At 50.2% G+C, this 25733-nt stretch overlaps 1 protein-coding gene across 6 annotated transcripts in view; it reads left to right on the forward strand.

Annotated features, from left to right (window-relative positions):
* The window catches only part of LOC140396284 (tubby-related protein 3-like), a 175402-nt gene that overhangs the window by 56352 nt on the left and 93317 nt on the right, over window positions 1-25733 (forward strand). For 5 of the 6 annotated variants that reach the window (XM_072484684.1, XM_072484685.1, XM_072484687.1 and 2 more), the window contains one exon: window positions 11896-12024. The exons of the other annotated variant lie outside the window; for it this stretch is intronic. In XM_072484684.1, coding sequence (XP_072340785.1) covers window positions 11896-12024 — 129 coding nt within the window. The remainder of the gene's footprint in view (window positions 1-11895; window positions 12025-25733) is intronic. 6 annotated transcript variants of the gene reach the window in all.

Consider the following 25733-nt stretch of genomic DNA (forward strand, 5'->3'; position numbering starts at 1 on the left):
GCTTTATAAGGGCTTGTAATTGAGTATTGTTGAAGTGTAGTTCATGTAGGAAAGGCAACAGCCAATTTGCATACAGCAACCTTCCACAAACAGCAACATAATACAGACCGTTAAGCGGTTTTATTTTCTATTGATGCTGATTATGGATACATTTTAGCCAGGACACCAGTGAGAATTCCTTTGCTATTCTTCAAAACATTGTCATAGAATTTTTTTACATCCCTGAGAAGGCCGGCGGGGCTTTGTTTAACATCTCACCCAAAAAAATGGCATCTCTGACAATGCAATGCTCCTTCTGTGGTGCACTGGAGTGACAGCCTAGATTTCTGTGTTTTGCGCCTGGTGTTAAATTTGAACTCAACCAACTGACTCAAATGCAAGACTGCTACCAACTGAGACCCAGCTGTACTTGAGATGGTGCAAGTAGCATAAAAGGCACCAAGTGCCTTTTTTACAGGCCACTTCTTTGCATACTCCAGAAAGTGAACTTGAAAGAGATCTTGATCAAGAGAATGCAGGTACTAGACTAGGAAGTAAGAAACTTTACGTGTTGGATTACGGGCTGAATAGCGAGACATCATGAGCTGTAATTTGGATAGCTCTGAAGTGAAGGTTTTTGATTGAGATGAAAAGAGGAAAACGATAATGAATGATAATGCAATGTGATTCAATAATACTGTTTATTTTCTATCTGAGTGCAGCAAAATAAATTGGCCTGTCACTTACTAGCTCCCTGGCGTTGGATTTGGGGATTTGCAAAGATGCAATGGGAAATCCCTCTGGGAAGTTCCCAGGTAAGGATTTACATGGCAATTTCCCAGAAGCACTAACTTCCCCTGGACAATTGTGCAGTGTTAGGAACCATTTGACAAAGCAGTTTAATGGTTCTGCCAGTCCTATGCTAATAGTTGCTCTGAAAGAGTTAGAAGAAATAAAAACACTTCTAACTTCAGTGTAACTATTACAAACACCCACCCCATCCCCAGCTGTAAAGGGCACCTGCTGTTGTCCAACCTATCCCCCTGCCCCTTACCAACGCAACCCTCCCAGCCAACCAGATCCTATACTTCTCCCTATCCTGCCAATTTCACTATCTCCTTTATAGCGGCCAGTGAAATAAAACAAAAACACTGGGGTTGCACTGTGCTGGGGTCTGAAAGCTCCAAGCAGCTCCAGCCAATGGGGGGTTTCAACAAAATTTTCTAGAGTGGGTAAATCTTGGGCAGCACAGTAGCACAGTGGTTAGCACTGTTGCTTCACAACACCAGAGGCCTGAGTTTGATTCCCAGCTTAGGTCACTGTCTCTGCAGAGCCTGCACGTTCTCCCCGTGTCTGCGTGGGTTTCCTCCGGGTGCTCCGGTTTTGTCCCACAATCCCTGAAAGATGTGCTGTTAGGTAATTTGGACATTCTGAATTCTCCCTCTGTGTACCCGAGCAGGCACCGGAATGTAGCGACTAGGGGATTTTCACAGTAACTTCATTGCAGTGTTAATGTAAGCCTACTTGTGACACTTAATAAAGATTATTATTGTTATTATTAATCTCTGTAATCCCAGCAGGCCATGACTTTCCACTGTTAGTAGGAAGTTATGGCCTGTTATGTATTTATGATAATTTACAATTAACTGCAGTAGAAATTGTTTCAGTACCAGTACACCAGCATATCAGTCACCAGTATTGGATGTGACACTGAATTGGGAACTTATGATGTGTTGTCTTTTGTTTTGTTCTTCAGATGCTTCAGAAGTTTTTAAAAAAAATATTTGTAGAACTGTGCATTTTAAATTTCATCCTAGATTCAAAGGGATTCAAAAACAGAAAATGTTGGAAAAGCTCAGCAAAGTAACAGAGCTAAAGTTTCGAGTACGTCTGACTGTTCTGGAGAGCTAAGAAGATGATAAATATGCTGGATTTTATACTGTTTAAGAGGGGGTGAAGCACAACATCAGACTTTCCTCCAGCTTGATTACCTTTTTAAATCTCTTTTATTGGTCCCAACGACTCCCCACTCCCCACTGGGTCATCTGTCACTTGTTCATGAGTTTTGCTTTCACAAAGTGCTGACATTTTACTGCTATTAACACATCCTGCTCTTTCACCTTTATATCAAGATATGCATCTTCTTTAGTCTTTAACACTCCCTTTGTCTTGTGGCCATAACATCTTTGTCAAATCTGTTATGGGCCAGGGTTTAGAGAACCCCAAAGTGTATCATGGAGATCACCTGACCCACAACTTTTAATAGATTGTGGTATGGGGAGCACACAGCCCACTCTACAGGACAGCAGAAATGGAAAAGTATTTTTTTAAAGCAAAACAATGTTTACTCTATGAAGGCAAGTTAACCTTTTTAAAACATACAGTGAACATCTTAGCAACCATCAATTCAAATACAACCCCCAAAGAATACACTACGTAATCCTTAAGCTGTCCTTTTAACATCCAGAAGACTTTAAAAAAAACATTTAAACAGAAGCACATCAGGTTTACATTCACTGCTGAGAACATTTATAATTCTGAATTCACCAAATGATCAGGGGACCGTCTTTTCATGGCAGAGAGAACAGCAGTACAGATGCTTTGTCTGGCTTCAGCTACAACATTGAAAACAAAACCAAAAAGATACAGATACACCCAAGCTTTTCTCAAAGTGAAACTAAAAAGCAGAGCCAGAGCTCAGCTCCACCCACACTCTGACATCACTGCAGTAACATGAGCAGTCAAACATTTCTTGCATTGGTTACTGCCTGCAACAGTAGTGGACTCGCCAACACTGAGGACATTCAAATGGTCATTGGATAGACATATGGACAATAAGGGAATAGTGTAGATGGGCTTTAGAGTGGTTTCACAGGTCGGCGCAACATCGAGGGCCGAAGGGCCTGTACTGCGCTGTAATGTTCTATGTTCTAAAGTGACATTCTCATGACAAATCTCTCTTAGTTCCCACTTATCCCTGACCTTCTACTCCGTTCCACCCATCTTAAACAAAATCCATCACATTTCTCCCTCTCCTCGGCTCTGAAGAAGAGTCACATAGACTCAAAGTGTTAACTTTAGTTCTCTCTCCACAGCTGCTGCCAGACCTGCTGAGCTTTTCCGGCATTTTCTGTTTTTATTTCAGATTTCCAGCATCTGCAGTATTTCTCTTTTATTTCAGAAAGATGTAATTGGACAGTACAAATCTGAATTCCCATCACCGTATCTGCCCTTTAGCTCTCAAATAATTTATGCTTTTTAAGAAGTGTGATGGAATTTACAATTATGAAAACAATGCTGTGTGAACCACTTGTTGCCACCTTTTGTGACCATCCCATTGCTAAACTGCAATGAACATGGCAACAGCTAATAAGCATATAGGGTGTGCAGATCTAGTTGTGTATGTTCTTGGTAGTTTTGCACACCCTGTTATAAGACAGGAGGCAATACCTTCTGTGCATGACATAACATCAACAACAATGTGAAAAATAATGTGGATTCTAGTTCATGATGCCTCTCAGAAATGATCTTTCTAATTTCAGCTTTATTGATACTTTGTTGTTTGAAGCTGGGGATTGATGCAATAAAGAGTAATGAAGATGAGTTTCAAACACATGATTTTAAGAATATAAGCAATTTTTGTAATGCTTTGTGGTAGGACGAGAACTGATTTTGGAGTGCTTTGTGATTTGATAAAAAAAGAAAAAATTGAATTATTAATTTATCGAACTGTCCTCCCTATTTTATGGCTTAATATGTATGAAAATAAATTATGCTGAACCTTTTACATTGTGGCTTACTGTTGAAGAATGTGAGATCCAACACGGGACAGTGGTTGTTTAAAATCTGTATGAAAGTAATTACAGTTTTAGAAATAGTTCTGATGGGAGTGAGATTCTCGTATGTCATATCTTATTTAAGTTAGAGAGAACTATAAAACCAGATTAATAGTCACACAAAATTGTCCTTTTTGTATACCTGCAGCATTTGATTTGACAAGCTTGTTCCTCATTGCAATTTCAGTCTAACTGATTGCCTTTATGTGCCATAAGACATATGGACGGCACAGAATCACAGAAAAATACAGTGCAGAACAGGCCCTTTGGCCCATCGAGATTGCACCGCCGCATGAAAGACACCTGACCTACCAATCTTAATCCCATTTGCCAGCTCTTGGCCCATAGCCTCGAATGTTAAGACGTGCCAAGTACTCATCCAGGTACTTTTTAAAGGATGTGAGGCAACCCGCCTCTACCATACTCCCAGGCAGTGCATTCCAAACCTTCACCACCCTCTGGGTAAAAATAGTTTTTTCTCAAATCCACCCTGAACCTTGAACTTGTGTCGCCTCGTAACCAACCCTTCAACTAAGGGGACCAGCTGTTCCCTGTCCATGCCTCTCATAATCTTGTACACCTCAATCAGATCACCCCTCAGTCTTCTATGCTCCAGCGAAAATAACCCAAGCCTATCCAACCTCTCTTCATAACTAAAATGTTCCATCCCAGGCAACATCCCGGTGAAACGCCTCTGCACCCGCCCAAGTGCATTCACATCTTTTTTATAATGTGGTGACCAGAACTGCACACAGTACTCCAGCTGTGGCCTCACCAATGTTCTATATAACTCCAACATGACTTCCTTGCTTTTGTAATCTATGCCATGATTGATAAAGGCAAGTGTACCATATGCCTTTTTCAATACTCTATTAACCTGCCCTTCTACACTGTGGCACGATGGTTAGCATTGCTGCCTCACAGCGCCAGGGGCCTGCTTTCAAATCCTAACTTGGATCACTGTCTGTGCGGAGTTTTAATGTTCTTTCTGTGTCTGCATGGGTTTTCTCCGGGTACTCCGGTTTCCTCCCATGGTCCGTAGATGTGCGGGTTAGGTGGATTGACCATGCTGAATTGCTCCTTGGTGTCCAGAGATGTGCAGGTTAGATTATGGGGTTCTGGGGGTAGTGTGGTGTGGACGGAGGAGTGGAAATGCTCTTTTGGAGGGCCGGTGCAGACTCGATGGATCGAATGGCCTTATTCTATACTGTAGGGATTCTATGATATGTTTAAAGTTGTTTTTGAACTGACTTTTTTTTTGGGGGGGTGTAATTTGACTTTTCACTTTGAAGCTGTGGGTGAGATTTTGCTGGGTTCCAAGGTTGGCGCTTGCATGTTCATCATCTTCAAAAGGACCAGAATTTGCTGCCTGGAATTGGAAAAAAAAGAGAGAAATACACCAGCCTTCTGCTGTTCCATTTTGGGGCAAGAGAATTTAATGCAACTGAAAGGTTGCCTATATCGGACAATATCACAGTATTCTTACGATGCAGAATGAGGCCATTCGGCCCAACATATCTGCACTAGCTCTCCAGATGAGCGATCTGACTTATTTATTTCCCTGCCTTTTCCAGGCACCGCTGCACATTGTTTCTATTCACATAATCATCCAATGCACTCTTGAGTGCCTCGATTGAACCTGCCTCCATCATACTTCCAGGCAGTGCATTCCAGACCCGAACCATTTGCTGTGTTTAAAATGATTTTTCTCATACCGCATTTTCTTCTTTTGAAAATCAATAAATCTGTGCCCTCTCATTCTTGATCATTTTGTGAGCGGAAACAGTTTCTCCCGATGTACTCTATCCAACCCCCTCATGATTTTGAGCATTTCTACCAAATCTCCTCTTGAACTTCATCTGCCACCTATCTGCCCACTCCACCAAATGTTTATGCCCTTCTGAAGTTCTACACTGTCCCCCAGACAGTTTACAATGCTTCCAAGTTTTGTATCATCCACAAACTTTGAAATTGTCCCCTGTACATCAAGGTCTAGATTATTAATGTCTATATCAGGAAAAGCCCAAACAGACCCCTGGAAAACACCACTACAAACCTTCCTCTAGCCTGAACAATATCCATTGACATTACCCTCTGCTTCCTATTATTTAGCCAATTGCGTGCCCATGTTGCTACTGTCTCTTTTATTCCATGAGCATAATTTTGTTGTGTGACACTGTCTCAAATGTCTTTTGAAAGTCCATGTACACCACATCAGCAGCATTATCCTCATCAATCCTTTTGGTTACCTCTTCAAAGAACTCCAGCAAGTTTGTTTAACACGATTTCCCCATAGAAATCCATGCTGGCTCTTCCTAATTAACACACGTTTTTCCATGTGACCAGTAATTCTATCCTGGATAAATGTTTCTTGAAGCTTGCCCACCAGTGATGTTAAACTGACTACTCTGTAATTGCTGGGGCTAACCGTACAACCTTTTTTGAACATGCCCTCTAATGTGCCCTGGGTCGAGGAGAGCTTTGTTGTGAGAGAGTGGGACTTCGCTAAAACTGCAAACTTCTGTGTCCATTATGTGCAAGTTTACCTTACCTGATATCGAGAGCACATCTCCCTTCACTGCTCCTGAAAGCTTTTAGCTACTTAGCTTGTTTTAAACACATATATTTACCTTGTCATCAGCCTGTACTGTAGTACTTGCAGTTCCCTTTAGAATTGCTATTTCCTATCAGTCAATTGCTCCCATTTCAGGTCCATGCTGATATTCAATAATTGTTCACTCCTCCAAATATTATGTTTAAAAGGTGTTGGATATTCATTGTCTCTCAAATGAAATTGCTTGGCTTTAACATATATTAAACTTCATAAGTTAATTCTAGATCACTGCTATTGTCTTTCCTTTCTTTAGTTTATGCAGCTAGGCTGTGGATATCCTGCATTGCTTTGATCTGCTTGAGGTGGATGGTATCTTTTCATTGTGATTAAATATGGGCCTGGGGAGATCTTGAGATGCTGTGCTGTTGAGTATAATGTGTGCACGTTGATCAGATATTAGGGCCTTAGTATTGGAAGGATCATGGTGGGTGGAAGGCAGGTATTCCTGGTCCTTTCAGTCCTGCTACCTTAAGAGGGCCAGTGCTGCCAGGTGTTTGATCTGTTGGCCCTGGCATGCTCTCCTACACTCTTCATTGAACCAGAGTGGAGTTGCCCCCCTGGTTTGATGGTAATAGTAGAGTGAGAGATATATCCAGCCTTGGCGTTACAGATTGTGGTGGGATACAATTCTGTTGCTGTTGAGGGCTCACAGTGTCTCATGAAAGCTCCGCTTTAGGCTGCTAGCTCAGTTCTGAATCTATACCATTTAGCATGGTTATAGTGTCCTTAATATAAAGACAGTACTTGGTATATCCAAGGACTGTCCACTGGCCACTTGTACCAATACTGTCATTGATGCAGTAATCTGCAGATTGTTGAGGACAAGGTCAAGTAGATTTTTCCCTTCATCAATGTTCTCTCGCCATCTGCCACAACCTGATGGATATGCTTTCAAGACTTGGCCAACTCTGTCAGCAGTGGTGTGACTGAGTCAGTCATGGTCATTGACATTGAAATTCTCTTGCCCAGAGTAATTCTTTGCCCCAGATACCCTCAGTGAAAGCATTCCTTCTGTTGTTCATTGGCTAAAAGATAGTGGATGGGATTCTCTGGTCGTTGACACTGAAATCACATTCGGCATTCGGCCAGAGAATCCCTGTTCACGACAAAATTGGGGGCGGCGCCGCTTTTGCAACGATCCGCCCCCTCCGAAGCAGGGTACTCCTATGCCGGCCATACTGACGGCCCCCGACCGGCCGATTTCCCGACGATGTCAGTCGCGTGTGGTCTCATCCGTCGGGAACTTGGCGTGGCAGCTGCGGACTCAGTCCTCAGGTGCTGGGGACACTGTTTTGGGGTAGTCCGGGGCTTGCAAGCCAGCAAAAGGTGGGGCACTATTTCGCAGGCCGGATCCGCGAGCGGCCGGCGCCATGTACATGTGTGGTCACGGATCCGGCAATTCTCTGGGCCGTATTGGCAGCTAGAACCGGGTGTTCTACGTTGCTGGCATGCTAGCCTCCAGCAACAAGGTGGATCAGTGGCTGTTTTGCACCGAAGTTTGGGGCGTATTATGCCACCGTTCCATGCCGGCGTGAGGACATAGCCTCATAATCGGAGAATCCAGCCCATGATTCTGTGTTTATAATGATCCCTTGACTAGTCTGTAGGACAGCTATCCAAATTATGGTGCAACTATCCAATTGTTAGTATGTGAACTTTGCAGAATCATGTGGACCGCACCTGTCTTTGTAATACCTGGTGCCTATGGTTCCCTGACCTTCTTGTAGCATTGTGATACAATTGAGAGGCTTGTTAGGCCAGTTAAGAATCAACCTCATTGCCGTGTGTCTGGAATTATGTTGTAGGCCAGACCATGTAGGGAGGGCATATTTTCATTCCAAAGGTCGTTAGTGAACTAGATGGGATTTTACAATACCATCATGGTCACCATTACTGAGACTAGCATTTTTTAAAATTCCAGATTTAATAACTCATTGAATTTAAGTCCTCCAGCTGCTCTAGTAGGATTTGAACTTGTGCCCTGGAGCATTGGTCCAGGCCTCTAGAAAATACCTCCATTATGCTACCATTCCATTAATGCACAAGACTTGAATAGTTAAGGAAATTTCATTTTTTTTCAAGTAGGGGTTCATGCAGAAATTGTATTTTGAACTAAGATTGGACAATGCTATGGTGTTTTGGGCTGTGCCATCTTTGGGGCTCCAGAGGCCAGGTTTCCCTGGGTAGTATTGGGGTTCCTGGTGTTGATTATTGTGGGTAGAAACCCTGCTGTGAGCATGTCATTGGTAGGCTGGGCACACTTGGTTACAGGCTCTTGACTTATGGTTATTTTTTCTTGAGAAGGACTGGGAATGGATATGGAAATAATCAGCACCTCCTTTCTTGCTACCTCAGGATCAGAGGCCAAACATGTTCAACCCCTCAGACTTTGGGGCCGCTGGTGGTTTTGTGAATAATACATTCAGCAACTCTATTAGAAAATCTAGCATTGGAGACACTGTCGGTATCCAAAGGATGAGTTAATTTTAGCAGTGGTGCCTAAATCCTTCACTGTGGAACTCCCTTTTCAAGCCAGTGAGTTGGCGGGTGGGATTAGTTATTGAGTCAACAGTCTCCTACCACTGATTCTGGGCAATTGCTACCTATTTTGGTGCAGCGATTCAGCTGCTGTACCAATATGATCATCCTAGCTTTTATGTAGAATAAGCTGGAAAGTTTTATTTTTATTCCTGTGGAGCTGATAATGATGCAGCTTCTGGACTGATGTGAAAATGTAGATGGTTCGCTAATCTCCCAGAAGGAAAAGCTTGTTTGTGACATTAGTCCATTATCTGCTTGATTCTCAATGCCCTATCAAGCGAGTAAGTTGTAAACAATCTCCTGAATTTAGTGGTTAAGATGTAGACCATAGTAAAGTTTAATTAAGTATAGATTGCATAAGTTGTTGAATGCAAGGGGAATAAAGGAATATGGAAACTGGATAAGCCCAATGACCCAGATCTTGTGGTTGTCATGACAGTGAGACTGTCAACATTTGCCATAATTAATCTGTGAAACTGATAGCACATGCACATCTTGGTTCAATTTTCAGAATTGGCTAAACTCATTTATTAACAGAAACTATACCACTAGAACATAAGTAAGGCAGTTACAAACTTTTCAAAGTGTTTTTATTGGTTTTGCAATTAGTTACAGTGACGTTTGTTATGGGTAACACACAATAAAGAAAAACCCGAATCTACAAAATGGGTATACAAACGGAAATGTTGAGGGAAAGACAAATCTTTATATAATCGTGCAAATGGACCAATGTGCAGGAATGGGGAGCTCCTGTTTCTTCTCTCACCCCCACCCCCTCCCCCACCCCGATTTCTATGTTGTCCGTTTGGCCCATCCTCCCTCCCTCCCTCCCCCTTAGTTTATTGATTGAACAACTTTGCCAGTCTGTGGCCTTAGGTGGCGCTGCTGATTGCCAGCTGAGCAAGAGTCTTAAGAGCTCTGGCTGCTCCAAACTCCCAAAGACTGCCAGTAGCAGGCAGTCATGCAGGCATCAGGTCATGGTAGACGGTGATTATGATCAGATCGAAGTGGTAGTTCAGTTGGTTTCACGTGCAGGAATTATCCTTCATTTTGACCCAATTCCACTCCCGGTTCCTTTACCCATCCCAGTACTCTTTCTGTGGTAACTGTCTAGTGGTAGTGTGGGAGATTTGGGAAGGTCAGGCCTCCCATGTTCCTCCTCCTTTGTATTTTTTCTGATCATTGGTGTGCACGCACACAGAGACACGCGCGCACAGAGATGGGCACAGATGTGCGCGCACTGAGACGCATGTGCACAGTTGCGCACGCACAGTCGCGTGCACACGCAGTCATGCAGCAGACACGCAGACAGCCACTCACACACACACACACACAGACAGGCACGCACGCACAAACAGACAGACACACACACACAGACACACCACCCACCTAAGCCGTGCATTCATTTTGATCGTCTGCACTCTCGCCGCCATGGAGAGCAGGAGCGAGCCCCAGCCCCGCAGGTCTCTCTTTACCTCTTCCACAAGACTCAACAGGTTCCACTTGTGGAACCCCCCCATGAACCCTGGTCCAAACTCAAACCATTCCAGTACTTCCATGACTCTGCCGAAAGCCTTCTCTACATCCACGGAGGTGGTCATTTCTGGTGTCTCCTCCCCAGGTGGGGGTCATGATCATGTTCAGCAGACGCCTCATGTTCACTGTTAGTTGCCTGACCTTGACAAAGCCCGTTTGATCTTCCGCGATCAACTCTAGCACACAACCCTCCAGTCGCCTCACCAGAACTGTGGCTTCAGTGTTTAGTGCGATGGGTCTGTATGACCTGCAATGCATCGGGTCTTGTCCTTTTTAGGGATCAGTGATATCGAGGCCTGTGCTAGCATGGGTGGCAGGGAACCTCTCAATAGCAAATCGTTGAACATCTCCCGCAGGTGCGAGACCAGTTCTGTGCTAATGTTTTGTAGAAGTCCACCGGGAATTTGTCCGGCCTCGGTGCCTTGCCTGACTGTATGGGTGGGGGGGGGGGGGGGAATTGTTTGCCTAGTGACTAATTTTTGGGTCAAAAGTACCTAGGTTGGAGTCTTTAGGGAGACAGCCACCTTTCATGTGACTGCTCTGCACATCCCCGCCACCCGAAGTCGGTAGTTAGCGAGCTTGATCGTCCATGGATCTTTGATCCTATTGTAAGTGCTGGGATTGGCCTGTCAGACCTCTACTGCTGACCAGGTTGACATATCTCAACCAGGAAGATTTTATTATCTCCATTTTCTTGCTGGGATGCTTGCACTGCATTGCCTAGTCGCGTATCTTAGTTCATTTGTTCCTGCAGCCCTTTTTCGCACAATGGAATTCTAGCATTTAATAATTGAAGTATCTAATAGCCTCATCCAAATGTTGTCTAAATTCCTCCTGGACCCCAGTCTTAAGCCCATTTCTTTATCACTTTATCCATACCATTTGCCTATGAATAACAAACTAGGGCCAAGGATAGCTACAACGATATGGAGGAGTATGTGTGCTGCAGACAGAGGCCCTGTCCAAACAAGACCAGGTAAATCCTTACCGGTTCTGTCCTATTCTGGTGCAGGGCTAATTCATAGTTAATTCTTTGAGGAGTTTTAGATTGTGCTGTTGTTTGATGAAACAACAGTTAAATGTTAAGAATGCTCACTGATGTTCATTCTGCTATTAACAAGGGCTAATGTCGCAAGTTATTTCAGTGTGTTTATGAAACGGATGCTGGCCAATGAAACTTTGAAAACTTAGTTCTGATGTTTTCAGGATTTATGATTATAGAGTAAATGTTCTAAGATCCATTTAGGGAGATGAGAAAAATATCCCAGATGTGGATAAATTTATCTACGTGCATTTTGATATGCCTTAACTAAATTGCTACAACATGAGGAAAGGAATGTCATGAAAGATGTTGTAAAATACTCTCTTTCCTTTGTTAATTTATATTAGCGGAAGGAGATAGAAAGAAATCTGACGAGGCACAACCTCCTGAGAAATCTTTACGACCAGACAAGCTGAAACACTTGCGAGAAGGTAACAAATTGGACAGAGACATCGAAAGGGACAAAGGCGAGCCAGGTTAGCTTTAAGCCCATAATTAGTTGCATTAATGTGATTTCAAAAATATAAACAATATGTTTTAATATCTTTCACAGTATATGTAACGAATACAGCAAAGCTAAGCATAGTGTGAACCCTTCATTAAAACAGGAGAATATTACAGATGATTGGCTTTCAAAAAGGAATTAAAAGGGAAGGAGAAAACACTTATGAAAAAAATGGTCTGCAAAATTTTGAACAATTTTGGAATGATTTTTCCAGTTCAGTCATCCACGAGATGTGGGCATTGCTGGCTAAGCCAGTATTTATTGCCCATCCCTAATTGTTTTTGAGAAGCTTGTAATGGAAAGACAAAATATTTGGGTAGCAGCTAAGACTATAACATCCCAGGAATCTGAAGGGTGAAAAATGCAAGTTGACATCACTTGACACGATGTCCAGGCAACATGGTATCTCTACAGAAGGTCCTCACACAAAACACCAATCTGTCTCATTCCCTCGCATGCCAGGAAAAAAGCTGCGAACTCAATTGGTCAACACTTGCTGCTAAAGATAACTTGGAAGCTATAGTTAAGATCGGAAGTTACTTGAGCCAATATTAATCAAAAAAGATTCCCTGATGCCTCATGAAAGGATGAGGTGCTGTTTTTGAGCTTCATGGAACAATTTAGAAGGCCAAAAACAAAGTGGAGTAGGAATGGGAACTGAAAAGGCAAGTGATAGTCAATTTGCAGTAGCATTGGTTGATGTCCTGATTTTGAGTGGTGACAGATTAATTAGTTGAGAGTTTTTGGAGGGTTTTAGATCAATTAGGTAATTGATTAAGCAACACTAAAACACTAAGGATACTCCGTGAGATTCATTCCAACCTGTGGGTAAAATGGCTAATACAGCAGATTATATCAGCATGCTTATGTTGCAGAAATAGGCATTACTCTCCGAACACAACACAACATGGAAGCTCCACGTTTATTACCAGGCTCAAGAAAATGACTGTACTGAAGATGTGTTCTGCATTCATGATTTTGTATGATTTTGCACCAGAATCTTCTGGTCCTGTTATTGCCAATGGGGTTTCCCGTTGTATGAACCCACCCCCTAAGGTGGGGTTTGCCTTCGTCAGGGCTGGTAGGTCCTGTCGATAGGAAAGGCTGGAAAATTCCAACGTGTATTTCTGTTCCGCTCCAGCTACATCCCAAGCTTCATCTAACACTATCGGCATAACCCTTTATTCCTTTCTCCCTTGTTTATCTAGCTTCCACCTAAATGCATCTATCCTGTGATAGTTAGTTCCAAATTCTCACCATTCTTTGGGTAAAGAGGTTTTTTGAGACCTCCCTATTTAGTTTCTTGGTGGCTATCTTATTTTGATATCCTCTAGTTTTGCTCTTTCCCGGGAGTGGAATCATTCTCTATCAAAGCCATTCATAATTTTAAAGACTTCTATTGACACTCAACCTTCCCTTTTCAGGAGCAAGGATTCCTTGTTCTCGCCCTCCCCTGATACATATAACCTCATAGTTTTGACCTCTGCCTTGTAAATTTTTTTTTGCACCCTCTCCAGTACCTCCATATCTTTATAATCTGGCAACCAGAACTGCACAAGTACTCGCAGGTTTGGCCAGTTTAGCATGACATTTCTACTTTTCAATTCTATCTTTTGAAAAATGAGTTACTTTATTTCTGGGCTTATTCATTTGCAATGTTAATTTTAGCAAGTTGTGCTTTGTATTTACTTTTGCTCCTATATCCCAATTAGGTGCTTATCTTCCAAATAATATGGGCCTCCTTATTTTTCTTAGAGAAAATCTATTATCTTACATTTGCCTGTGTTGAAACCAACCTGTTCTGAAAGTTTTTAATGCTGTTATGACCGAGCAAACCAGATCTCCGATCAAAATCCGTCTCAGCTGATCATCTGTATTTTTAAACAAAGAGGATAGCTACTGAATTCAAAAGCACAGGCCTCCAGTGATAACTTCAACATTTCAAAAATTAAAATATTTATAAAAGAAAAGATAAAACAAGAGATATGTGATACATAGTTAGAAAAAAATTGCATGGTAACCCCCACAAATATTTTACCAAGGTAAAAACAAAACTTATCTTTTTGGCAACAATCCTTATAGATTCTTAACTGAAAAATCCAGGAAAAAATAACAAATCAAGACATTGCTTTTCACTGCAAACAGAACCAGAACCAAAATGTGATTTTCCAAAGGCAGATTCAAACAAACTGCTTCACAGGCAAGATATCCTCCTGGCCCGAGATTGAGTTGCTTTCCTCACCTAAGAACCGTTCACAGCCAAAACAAAGAGCTGGCCTTCAGTGAGGCATTCCCCCGCAGCATCTCACTCCAACTGTAAACCCGTTCTCAAACATTTTTTTTCCCCTTTCATCTTTAATGAACCCTAGTTCTTGATTTACTTTATTTATTCTCATCTTTCAAGAAATATTTTTCCGAGAAAAAGTTTTATTATCTTATATTTGCCTGTGTTGAAATTCATTGGCCAACTATATGTCCATTCTGAAAGTCCTCCATTGTCTTCACAAATCCCTTTAAACTTGGGTCCCACACAAGGGGGACTGAGATGAGGAGGATTTTCTTCTCTCAGAGGGTTGTGAGCCTTTGGACTCGCTCGCCACAAGAGAGCTGTTGAGGCAGAGTCCTTGTGTATATTTGAGATTGCGATAGATAGATTCTTAATCAGTGAGGGAATTGAGGGTTACGGGGAAATGGAAGAAAAGTGGATGTGAGGAATGTCAGATCAGCCATGATCCTATTGAATGGCAAAGCAGGCTAGAGGGCCCAAACAGTCCATTCCAGTTCCTATTTCTTATGATTTTATATTAAAACCTTTGATGTTCATATATTACCTCTATTTTGGATTCATAAAATTAAATTGCTGCCCCCGCTTACTCTGCAAATATTCCACGTCACCTTTGAATCTCTTTTGAAATGCAATAGCTACACATCAATTTCAGCACTTGTCCTCAAATGTAAATTTCAAAACTGCTCTGTTTACTTGAAAATTAAAATCCATCTTAAGGCCTCATTCCAAATGCAAAGAAGTGACACCTTTACTCTTTAAAATCTTGGACTCCACTGACAATTTGACTCCAAAAACCCCTCCTGTAATTACCCTGGACACACGCACCTTTCCTTACCTACACAGAGTATATACATAAGTACAAAAAGTAAATACACAAATCACTGCAATAACTTGTAATTTGTTGCAGTAATCCTGTATATTTAGTATTTTCCCCCCCCCTGTTAGCCTGCAAAAAATTGTCGTAAATTTAGATATTCCCTAATAAAGGCCAAATATTGAGGATCCCGGAAATCTGAAATAATAGCAAAGTGCTGGAAAAACACAGCAGGTCCAGCAGCATCTGCGCAGAGAGAAAGAGTTAGTGTTTCGAGTTGAATATTAAACTCTTTTTTATTAGAAATTCTTTATTTGTTTTCAAAGTCTAAATCATCAATATAAATTGTGATCATTAGTGGTTCAAAGTACGAATGCTTGGGGGACTCCATTTTTCATCTTCAGCCACTCTGGATAGTTAACCTTTACCTCTAAGTCTTACTGCCAACTAACTATCCAATCTGCTATTTGTCTCCTGACTCACCATGCTCTGATCTTACTTTTAGTCTATTCTGCTGCACCCTACCACAGCACTCTCAAAAACCTAGGTGAATTATGTCTGCTGCATTATTCTTGTCAACTGTCTCTCTTACCCCTTCAAAGAGTTCAGTGAGGTGGTCAGACAAGACTTTCCCTTTTGAATTCATGCTGAATATTCATTGTTATATATTTGGTTTCTAGATTTGTTCTATTTTCTCCTTTAATAGGAATTCCTTTTTTGAATAATTATTTTTGTTACCACTAATGCTATGCTAACTTCTCTATAGATTCCTGAGCATGCCCCATCTGCCTTTGTGAATGTAGGTATTGCTGGGGTGTTTTCTGTTTTAAAAATAGGCTGTGGTGTTCATTCCAAAAGTCCTTTTTTTGTGTGGTCAATTTTTAATGTGACATGCAGCAAACTCTTTTGGGAGTAAATCCGAAGTTTAATTTATTCACACATTCAAACCCGCACATACACCCACATATGTGCATGCGCCATGTACCCCGCACGTGACATGTACCACATGCATATATACACATACATATGCAAACGTACATACCATCCGCATACACACAAGTATACAGTAAGGTGATATGAGAGGACGGGTTTTACAACTATGAATACCTTAACAATGGGGAAGGTATCAGTTCACTGTGATTGCTGGAGTTCAGAAAATCTAAACCTAGTTCAGGCAAATTCCAGGCTGAAGGCAGAAGTGCAGAATTCCTTTAAAGACGATGGTGATGCAGTGGGGCTGAGATTGATATTCCGAAACTTTTTCTGTTTGACAGGCAATGGCCAGTGCCTTCCGTAAATACATTTTGGGGAGGGCTTGTTGCGGGCTGCTTGGTGAGGCTGGAGTCCTGCTGTTAGATATTTGCAGGTTGGAGGTAAATCGGCAAACTGTCCTGCTTCTGAGTGCTCAACTGAATATATCGATTTTCAAAATTGTCACTGAAGTCATGTGACCTCCATCCTCCACAGTGATTTCATAAGGAATATTTATCTGGTGTCTGGAACTGGCTTTGTTTAATGGCTTATAATGTCCCAGTCATTAATCTCTGAAAGAGTCATTATCCATATTGATGACCCTGCTCTAAGTAACTGCCTAGATAGACCTTTGGACTCTGCTAGAGGGCTAAGCTTATAAAGATGCACATGATGTCCATTTTGTTTCAATAGTTTTTAAAAATATATTTTGACAGTCCCAGGTGTGAGATTTCCATGACCGGAGGGACTTCTGGTTTAAAAATATGCCCAAGAATTTAAAACATACAGGCCGGAAAATATTAAATAATAATGATAACCCTGCCGAGATAGCTACAGCTAAGATGGCGGCTGTCTCCTCCACACTCGACAAATCCAAACTAAATTTGGCTCTGGAGCTGAAAAATTAATTGGAGGAATCATAGGGTCCTATTCGGTCCTCCCTTGACTTCAATCATTTAACTGTCGACTCTCATGCTAGCACCCTGACCAAGATCGAGACCGTCCTTTCGGAACACAGTGACAGGATCAGTACACTGGAGTCCAAGCTGACCTTGGCGATTAAAAAGAGCGTGTTGTTGCGGGTCAAAGTTGTTTTTTAATAAATTTAGAGTACCCAATTAATTGTTTGCAATTAAGGGGCAATTTAGCGTGGCCAATCCTGCGCATCTTTGGGCGTGGGGGTGAAACCCATGCAAACACGGGGAGAATGTGTAAACACCACACGGACAGTGACCCAGGGCCGGGATTGAGCTGGGACCTCGGCGCCGTGTGGCAGAGTGCTAACCACTGCGCAACCATGCTGCCCTGTTGCGGGGCAAAGTTGACCATCTGAAAAACTGGTCAAGACTACAAAACCCACCGTTGACATTGTTGGTATACAAGGAGAGACTGAAAGCTAAGCCCCTATACAGTTTATGTCAGAAATATTCAAAGAGATGGTGGGTGAAGATACATTCCCTGAACCCCCGGAGCTAGATCGAGGTCACCATACCCTTCGGCCGAAACCGCCCCCTGGTGACCTACTGAGAGCCATTGTAGTCCGGTTCCATTCTTATAAAGATAAGGAACTTGTTTTTTGGTGAGCAAAGGAGCACCGCAATGTTACTTAACCAGTGCGATTCAATCAGGATCTATCAAGACATGAGTGCAGACCTGGCAAGGAGGCGTGTGCAGCATTCAACCACATCAAGTGCATGCTGTACAAGAAAGGAATTGGCTTTGGGCTGATTCACCCTGGCCCGCTCCAATCCCATTTAACAGAGAAGATCACTTCTTTGAAGCACCAGATGAGACAGACTCTTTCTTTCAATGGCACACACGTAATTCTTGACAGGCTTACTACGTTTCTGGTTTTGCTTTTGCGTATCACATGTTGGTATACCTCTATGGGCCATTCAATATGCTCCCAATTAAGGGCATGTTCGACTATCTGTTTACACTGTTCTTGCTATGCGGTTAGACCAAGCAACTTTCCAATGGCGTATTATAACATAGCTCATATGTGGGGGGTATGCCCCATTAACAAGGTTGGTTAGTCAATGGGTGTCATATAAGGCAGAATACCTGCTGCTTGTCTTGCTTATAATGTTGAGCTTAGGATTCGATTCATGATTTTGTTTAGTTTTTTAAAAATACATTTAGAATACCCAATTTTTTTTCCCAATTAAGGGGCAATTTAGTGTGGCTAATTCACCTACTCTGCACATCTTTGGGTTGTGGGGGTGAGATCCATGCAAACACGGGGAGAATGCGCAAACTCGACACGGACACTGACCCGGGGCTAGGATCGAACCCTGGTCCTCAGCGCTGTGAGGCAACAGTGCTAACTATTGCGCCACCATGCTGCCCCCATGGTTTTATTTAGTTAAAGATTTATTATCACACTGCTAGATTTTTGTTCTAGTGGTTTGGGAATGTGTTATTGTCCTGGGGATTGAGTGGCGTTGGAGGGATTTCCTGCATTAACTGCAATCCAAGACCTTTCTGCATTTGACTATTTTCTTTTTGTAATGGATCCCCTTGGCTTTTCTTTCTGTTCCATTCAATTAATTGACCCTTTTATAATTTTTTCCTATACACATGTCTAGCTCAGGCAGTCAGGATGGTACAGGGTTCTCAATTAGATTAATCACATGGAATGTTGGGGAGCTGAATTGCCCAGTAAAACATTCCAAAGTGTTTTCACATCTCCAGAGTCTTAATACTGATGTTGCATTCCTTCAAGAAACACATCTTCATATTAGAGATCATGCCAGGTTGTGTAAAGCATTGGTTGGCCAGGTTTTTCACTCAAGCTTTGACAGCAGAGACAAGGGCATGGCAATTTTGATTAACAAAAGAATACAGTTCTCCTCCTTAAATGTAATCTTAGATGTTATACAATAGTTAGTGGCACACTTTTTCAGACTTATGTAGTTTTGGTGAATGTCTATGCCCTTAATTGGGACAACACAACATTTATTACATCACTTCTATCTTTCCTTTCTAATCAAGGCACCCACCATCTTATTTTTGGAGAGGATCTAAACTGTGTTATCGATCCAAAGCTGGATCTAAACTGTGTATAAATCCAAAGCTAAATCGCTCAAGTCCAAAGACCTTCACCCACTCTGGCATTCCCAAGGCTCTTTCCACCTTTATGACTCAAATGGGTTGTGTAAACCCTTGGTCACAGGACTTTGCATTCTTCGCTCATGTCCACCATGCTTACTCATGGATCAACTATTTTCTTTTTTTGGATAGAATTCTTCTCCCCACAGTTAAAACTGCTGAATATTCTGCTATAGTTGTATCAGACCACACGTCCCATTCCCTCAACCTGGCTCTTGCATCCAAAGCTAATGGTCGGCCTTCATGGAGATTTGACACAACCCTACTATCTGACCAGTAGTTTTGTAAATTTATGTCTACTAGAATAGATGTTTTTATTAAAACAAACAAATCTGATTCGGCCACACCATCAATATTATGGGAGGGAATGCTATTTTATCAAACAAAGAGAATTAAAACAACAAGATTTGGTGGATACCATTTTAGAAATAAACTTTCAATATTCCATTATCATCAACCCTGAATTAAATACAAACAGGCTGCACTCAATTTGACTTGCTTTCCACAAATATAACTGTGCATACGTTACAAAATTCAAGCGGGCCAACTAGCGCACCAGTTCAGGTGCCCGTCTGCTTCTCAGTTCATCTCCGATCTATGACTCCTCCCATAATCTTACTACTGACCCCTATGATATTAATTTGACCTTCGATTCCTTTATCATAACCTCTATAAATCTGATCCCCGATCAGACAGCATGGCAATGGCCGACTTCCTTAATAATTTGGACATCCCATCTGTGGATGTGAACAGGAGCGGAGACTTTGGCGCCCCTTTGTGCCTGTCTGAGATAATAAACTGCATTAGGTTGATTATCTCATACAGATTATCTCTCCCCTCCCCGGCACTCGCCCTCTTCCCCCCTCCCAGGCACTCGCCCTCTCTTCCCCCCCCCCCTCCCCGGCACTCACCCTCTCTCCCCCCCCCCCCCTCCCCGGCACTCGCCCTCTCTTCCCCCCCCCTCCCCGGCACTCGCCCTCTCCCCCCTCCTCCCCGGCACTTGCCCTCTCCCCCCTCCCCGGCACTCGCCCTCTCCCCCCTCCCCGGCACTCGCCCTCTCCCCCCTCCCCGGCACTCGCCCTCTTCCCCCCTCCCCGGCACTCGCCCTCTCCCCCCTCCCCCTCTCCCCCCTCCCCGGCACTCGCCCTCTCCCCCTCCCCTGCAATCGCCCTCTTCCCCCCTCCCCGGCACTCGCCCTCTCCCCCCCTCCCCGGCACTCGCCCTCTCCCCCTCCCCGGCACTCGCCCTCTCCCCCCTCCCCTGCAATCGCCCTCTCCCCCCTCCCCGACAGGCGCCCTCTCCCCCCTCCCCGGCACTCGCCCTCTCCCCCCCCCTCCCCTGCAATCGCCCTCTCCCCCCTCCCCGGCACGCGCCCTCTCCCCCCCCCTCCCCTGCAATCGCCCTCTCCCCCCTCCCCGGCACGCGCCCTCTTTCCCCCCCCCCCCCTCCCCGTCACACGCCCTCTCCTCCCTCCCCGGCACGCGCCCTCTCCCCCCCTCCCCGCACGCGCCCTCTCCCCCCTCCCCGCATTCGCCCTCTTCCCCCCTCCCCTGCACTCGCCCTCTCCCCCCTCCCCCGGCGCTCCCCCTCTCCCCCCACCCCGGGCGCTCCCCCACCCCGGCGCTCCCCCTCTCCCCCCACCCCGGGCGCTCCCCCACCCCGGCGCTCCCCCTCTCCCCCCACCCCGGCGCTCGCCCTCTCCCCACACCCCGACGCTCGCCCTCTTACCCCCCCACCCCGGCGCTCGCCCTCTTACCCCCCCCACCCCGGCGCTCGCCCTCTCCCCCCACCCCGGCGCTCGCCCTACCCCCCCACCCCCCACCCCGGCGCTCGCCCTCTCCCCCCCCCCCCCCTTCCCCTGCACTCGCCCTCTCCCCCCTCCCCGGCACTCACCCTCTTCCCCCCTCCCCGGCACTCACCCTCTCCCCCCTCCCTGGCATTCGCCCCCTCTACCCTGCACTCGCCCTCTCACCCCTCCCCGGCATTTGCCCCCCCCTCCCCGGCACTCCGCCTTTCCTCCCTCCCCGGCACTCGCCCTCTTCCCCGCCCCCTCCCTGGCACTCGCCCTCTTCCCCCCTCCCCGGCACTCGCCCTCTTCCCCCCTCCCCGGCACTCGCCCTCTTCCCCCCTCCCCGGCACTAGCCCTCTTTCCCCCTCCCCGGCACTCGCTCTCTCCCCCCTCCCCGGCACTCGCTCTCTTCCCCCCCCTCCCCGGCACTCGCTCTCTTCCCCCCCTCCCTGGCACTCGCCCTCTCCCCCCCTCCCCGGCACTCACACTCTCCCCCCTCCCCGGCACGCGCACTCTCCCCCCTCCCCGGCACTCGTACTCTCCCCCCTCCCTGGCACTCGCCCTCTGACAACTCCCCGGCACTCGCCCTCTCCCCCCCCCCCCCCCCGGCACTTGCCCTCTCCCCCCTCCCCGGCACGCGCCCCCTCCCCCCGGGACTCGCCCTCTCCCCCCTCCCCGGCACTCGCCCTCTTCCCCCCCTCCCCGGCACTCGCCCTCCCCCCTACCCTCCCCGGCACTCGCCCTCCCCCCCCCCTCCCCTCCCCGGCACTCGCCCTCTCCCCCCTCCCCGGCACTCGGCCTCTTCCCCCCCCCTCCCCGGCACTCGCCCTCTCCCCACTCCCCGGCACGCGCCCCCTCGCCCCGGCACGCGCCCCCTCCCCCCTCCCCGGCACGCGCCCTCTTCCCCCCTCCCCGGCACGCGCCCTCTTCCCCCCTCCCCGGCACGCGCCCTCTCCCCCCTCCCCGGCACGCGCCCTCTCCCCCCTCCCCGGCACGCGCCCTCTCCCCCCTCCCCGGCACGCGCCCTCTCCCCCCTCCCCGGCACGCGCCCTCTCCCCCCCTCCCCGGCACGCGCCCTCTCCCCCCTCCCCGGCACGCGCCCTCTCCCCCCCTCCCCGGCACGCGCCCTCTCCCCCCTCCCCGGCACGCGCCCTCCCCCCCTCCCCTGCACTCGCCCTCTCCCCCCTCCCCGGCACTCGCTCTCTCCCCCCTACCCCGGCTCTCCCCATCTTCCCCTACCCCGGCGCTCACCCTCTTCTCCCCACCCCGGCGCTCGCTCTCTCCCCCCACCCCGGCGCTCGCCCTCTTCCCCCCACCCCGGCGCTCGCCCTCTTCCCCCCCCCCCCCGTCTCCCCTGCACTCGCCCTCTCACCCCCCCTCCCCGGCACTCGCCCTCTTCCCCCACCCTCCCCGGCACTCGCCCTCTCCCCCCTCCCTGGCGTTCGCCCCCTCTACCCTGCACTCGCCCTCTCACCCCTCCCCGGCATTTGCCCTCCCCTCCCCGGCACTCGGCCCCCCCTCCCCCGGCACTCGGCCTTTCCTCCCCCCCGGCACTCGCCCTCTTTCCCCCCCCCCCCCCTCCCGCCCCTTCCCCCCTCCCCCCTCCCCCCCCACTCGCCCTCTCCCCCCCTCCCCGGCACTCGCCCTCTCCCCCCCTCCCCGGCGCTCGCCCTCTTCGCCCTTCCCCGACACTCGCCCTCTCCCCTGCATTTGCCCTCTCCCCCCTCCCCGGCACTCGCCCACTCCTTCCTCCCCGGCACTCGCACTCGCCCTCTCCCCGGCACTCACCCTCTCCCCCCTCCCCAGCACTTGCGCCCTCTCCCCACTCCCCGGCACGCGCCCCCTCCCCCCGACACTAGCCCTCTCCCCCCTCCCCGGCACTTGCCCTCTCCCCCCCTCCGCGGCACGTGCCCTCTCCCCGCTCCCCGGCACGCGCCCTCTCCCCGCTCCCCGGCACGCGCCCTCTCCCCGCTCCCCGGCACGCGCCCTCTCCCCGCTCCCCGGCACGCGCCCTCTCCCCGCTCCCCGGCACGCGCCCTCTCCCCCCTCCCCGGCACTCGCCCTCTCCCCCCTCCCCGGCACGCGCCCTCTCCCCCCTCCCCGGCACGCGCCCTCTCCCCCCTCCCCGGCACGCGCCCTCTCCCCCCACCCCGGCGCTCGCCCTCTCCCCCCTCCCCGGCACGCGCCCTCTCCCCCCACCCCGGCACGCGCCCTCTCCCCCCTCCCCGGCACGCACCCTCTCCCCCCACCCCGGCGCTCGCCCTCTCCCCCCACCCCGGCACTCGCCCTCTCCCCCCTCCCCGGCACTCGCCCTCTCCCCCGTCCTCGGCACTCGCCCTCTCCACCCTCCCCGGCGCTCGCCCTCTTCCCCCCTCCCCTGCACTCGCCCTCTCCCCCCTCCCCGGCACTCGCCCTCTCCCCCCTCCCCGGCACTCGCCCTCTCCCCTGCATTTGCCCTCTTCCCCCCACCCCGGCGCTCACCCTCTCCCCCCACCCCGGCGCTCGCCCTCCCCCCCCCCACCCCGGCGCTCGCCCTCCCCCCCCCACCCCGGCGCTCGCCCTCCCCCCCCCCCCCCACCCCGGCGCTCGCCCTCTTCCCCCCTCCCCTGCACTCGCCCTCCCCACCCTCCCCGGCACCTGCCCTCTCCCCCCTCCCTTGCACTCGCCCTCTCCCCCCTCCCCTGCACTCGCCCTCTCCCCCCTCCCCGGCACTCGCCCTCTCCCCTGCATTTGCCCTCTTCCCCCCCTCCCCGGCATTCGCCCCCTCTACCCTGCACTCGCCCTCTCCCCCCTCCCCGGCATTTGCCCCCCCCCCCCCTCCCCGGGACACGCCTTTCCTCCCTCCCCGGCACTCGCCCTCTTTCCCCCCCTCCCCGGCACTCGCTCTCTCCCCCCTCCCCGGCACACGCTCTCTTTCCCCCACCCCGGCACTCGCTCTCTCCCCCCTCCCCGGCACACGCTCTCTTTCCCCCACCCCGGCACGCGCCCTCTCCCCCCTCCCCGGCACTCGCTCTCTTCCCCCCCTCCCTGACACTCGCTCTCTTCCCCCCCCTCCCCGACACTCGCCCTCTCCCCCCTCCCCGGCACTCGCCATCTCCCCCCTCCCCGGCACTCGCCATCTCCCCCCTCCCCGGCACTCGCCCTCTCCCCCCTCCCCAGCACTCGCCCTCTCCCCCCTCCCCGGCACTCGCCCTCATCCCCGTCCCCGGCACTCGCCCTCCCCACCCTCCCCGGCACCCGCCCTCTCCCCCCTCCCTTGCACTCGCCCTCTCCCCCCTCCCCTGCACTCGCCCTCTCCCCCCTCCCCGGCACTCGCCCTCTCCACCCTGCCCGACACTCGCCCTCTCCCCCCTCCCCGACACTCGCCCTCTCCCCCCTCCCCGGCACTCGCCCTCTCCACCCTGCCCGGCACTCGCCCTCTCCCCCCTCCCCGACACTCGCCCTCCCCCCCCCTCCCCGGCACTCGCCTTCTCCCCCCTCCCCGGCACTCGCTCTCTTCCCCCCCCCCCACCCGGCATTCGCCCCCCCTCCCCGGCACTTGGCCTTTCCTCCCTCCCCGGCACTCGCCCTCTTTCCCCCCCCTCCCCGGCACTCGCCCACTCCCCCCCCCCCCCTCCCCGGCACTCGCCCACTCCCCCCCCCCCCCCTCCCCGGCACGCCCTCTTCCCCCCCCCCTCCCCGGCACTCGCCCTCTCCCCCCCCTCCCCGGCACTCGCCTTCTCCCCCCTCCCCGGCACTCGCTCTCTTCCCCCCCCCCTCCCCGACACTCACCCTCTCCCCCCTCCCCGGCACTCGCCCTCTCCCCCCTCCCCGGCACTCGCCCTCTCCCCCCTCCCCGGCACTCGCCCCCTCCCCCCTCCCCGGCACTCGCTCTCTTCCCCCCTCCCCGGCACTCGCCCTCTTCCCCCCTCCCCGACACTCGCCCTCTCCCCCCTCCCCGGCACTCGCCCCCTCCCCCCTCCCCGGCACTTGCCCCCTCCCCGGCACTCCCCCCCCCCCCCCCCCCCCCCCCCCCCCCCCCCCTCCCGACACTCGCCCTCTCCCCCCTCCCCGGCACTCGCCCCCTCCCCCCTCCCCGGCACTTGCCCCCTCCCGGCACTCCCCCCCCCCTCCCCGGCATTCCCGCCTCCTCCCCGGCACTCGCCCCCTCCCCGGCACTCGCCCCCTCCCCGGCACTCGCCCCCTCCCCGGCACTCGCCCCCTCCCCGGCACTCGCCCCCTCCCCGGCACTCGCCCCCTCCCCGGCAGTCGCCCCCCTCCCCGGCACTCGCCCCCTCCCCCCTCCCCGGCACTCGCCCCCTCCCCGGCACTCGCCCCCTCCCCGGCACTCGCCCCCCTCCCCCTCCCCGGCACTCGCCCCCCTCCCCCTCCCCGGCACTCGCCCCCCTCCCCCTCCCCGGCACTCGCCCCCCCTCCCCTCCCCGGCACTCGCCCCCCTCCCCCTCCCCGGCACTCGCCCCCCTCCCCGGCACTCGCCCCCCTCCCCCTCCCCGGCACTCGCCCCCCTCCCCCTCCCCGGCACTCGCCCCCCTCCCCCTCCCCGGCACTCGCCCCCCGCCCCCTCCCCGGCACTCGCCCCCCGCCCCCTCCCCGGCACTCGCCCCCCGCCCCCTCCCCGGCACTCGCCCCCCGCCCCCTCCCCGGCACTCGCCCCCCGCCCCCTCCCCGGCACTCGCCCCCCCGCCCCCTCCCCGGCACTCGCCCCCT

Source organism: Scyliorhinus torazame, chromosome 19 (assembly GCF_047496885.1).
Source record: "Scyliorhinus torazame isolate Kashiwa2021f chromosome 19, sScyTor2.1, whole genome shotgun sequence".
Lineage (NCBI taxonomy): Eukaryota > Metazoa > Chordata > Chondrichthyes > Carcharhiniformes > Scyliorhinidae > Scyliorhinus > Scyliorhinus torazame.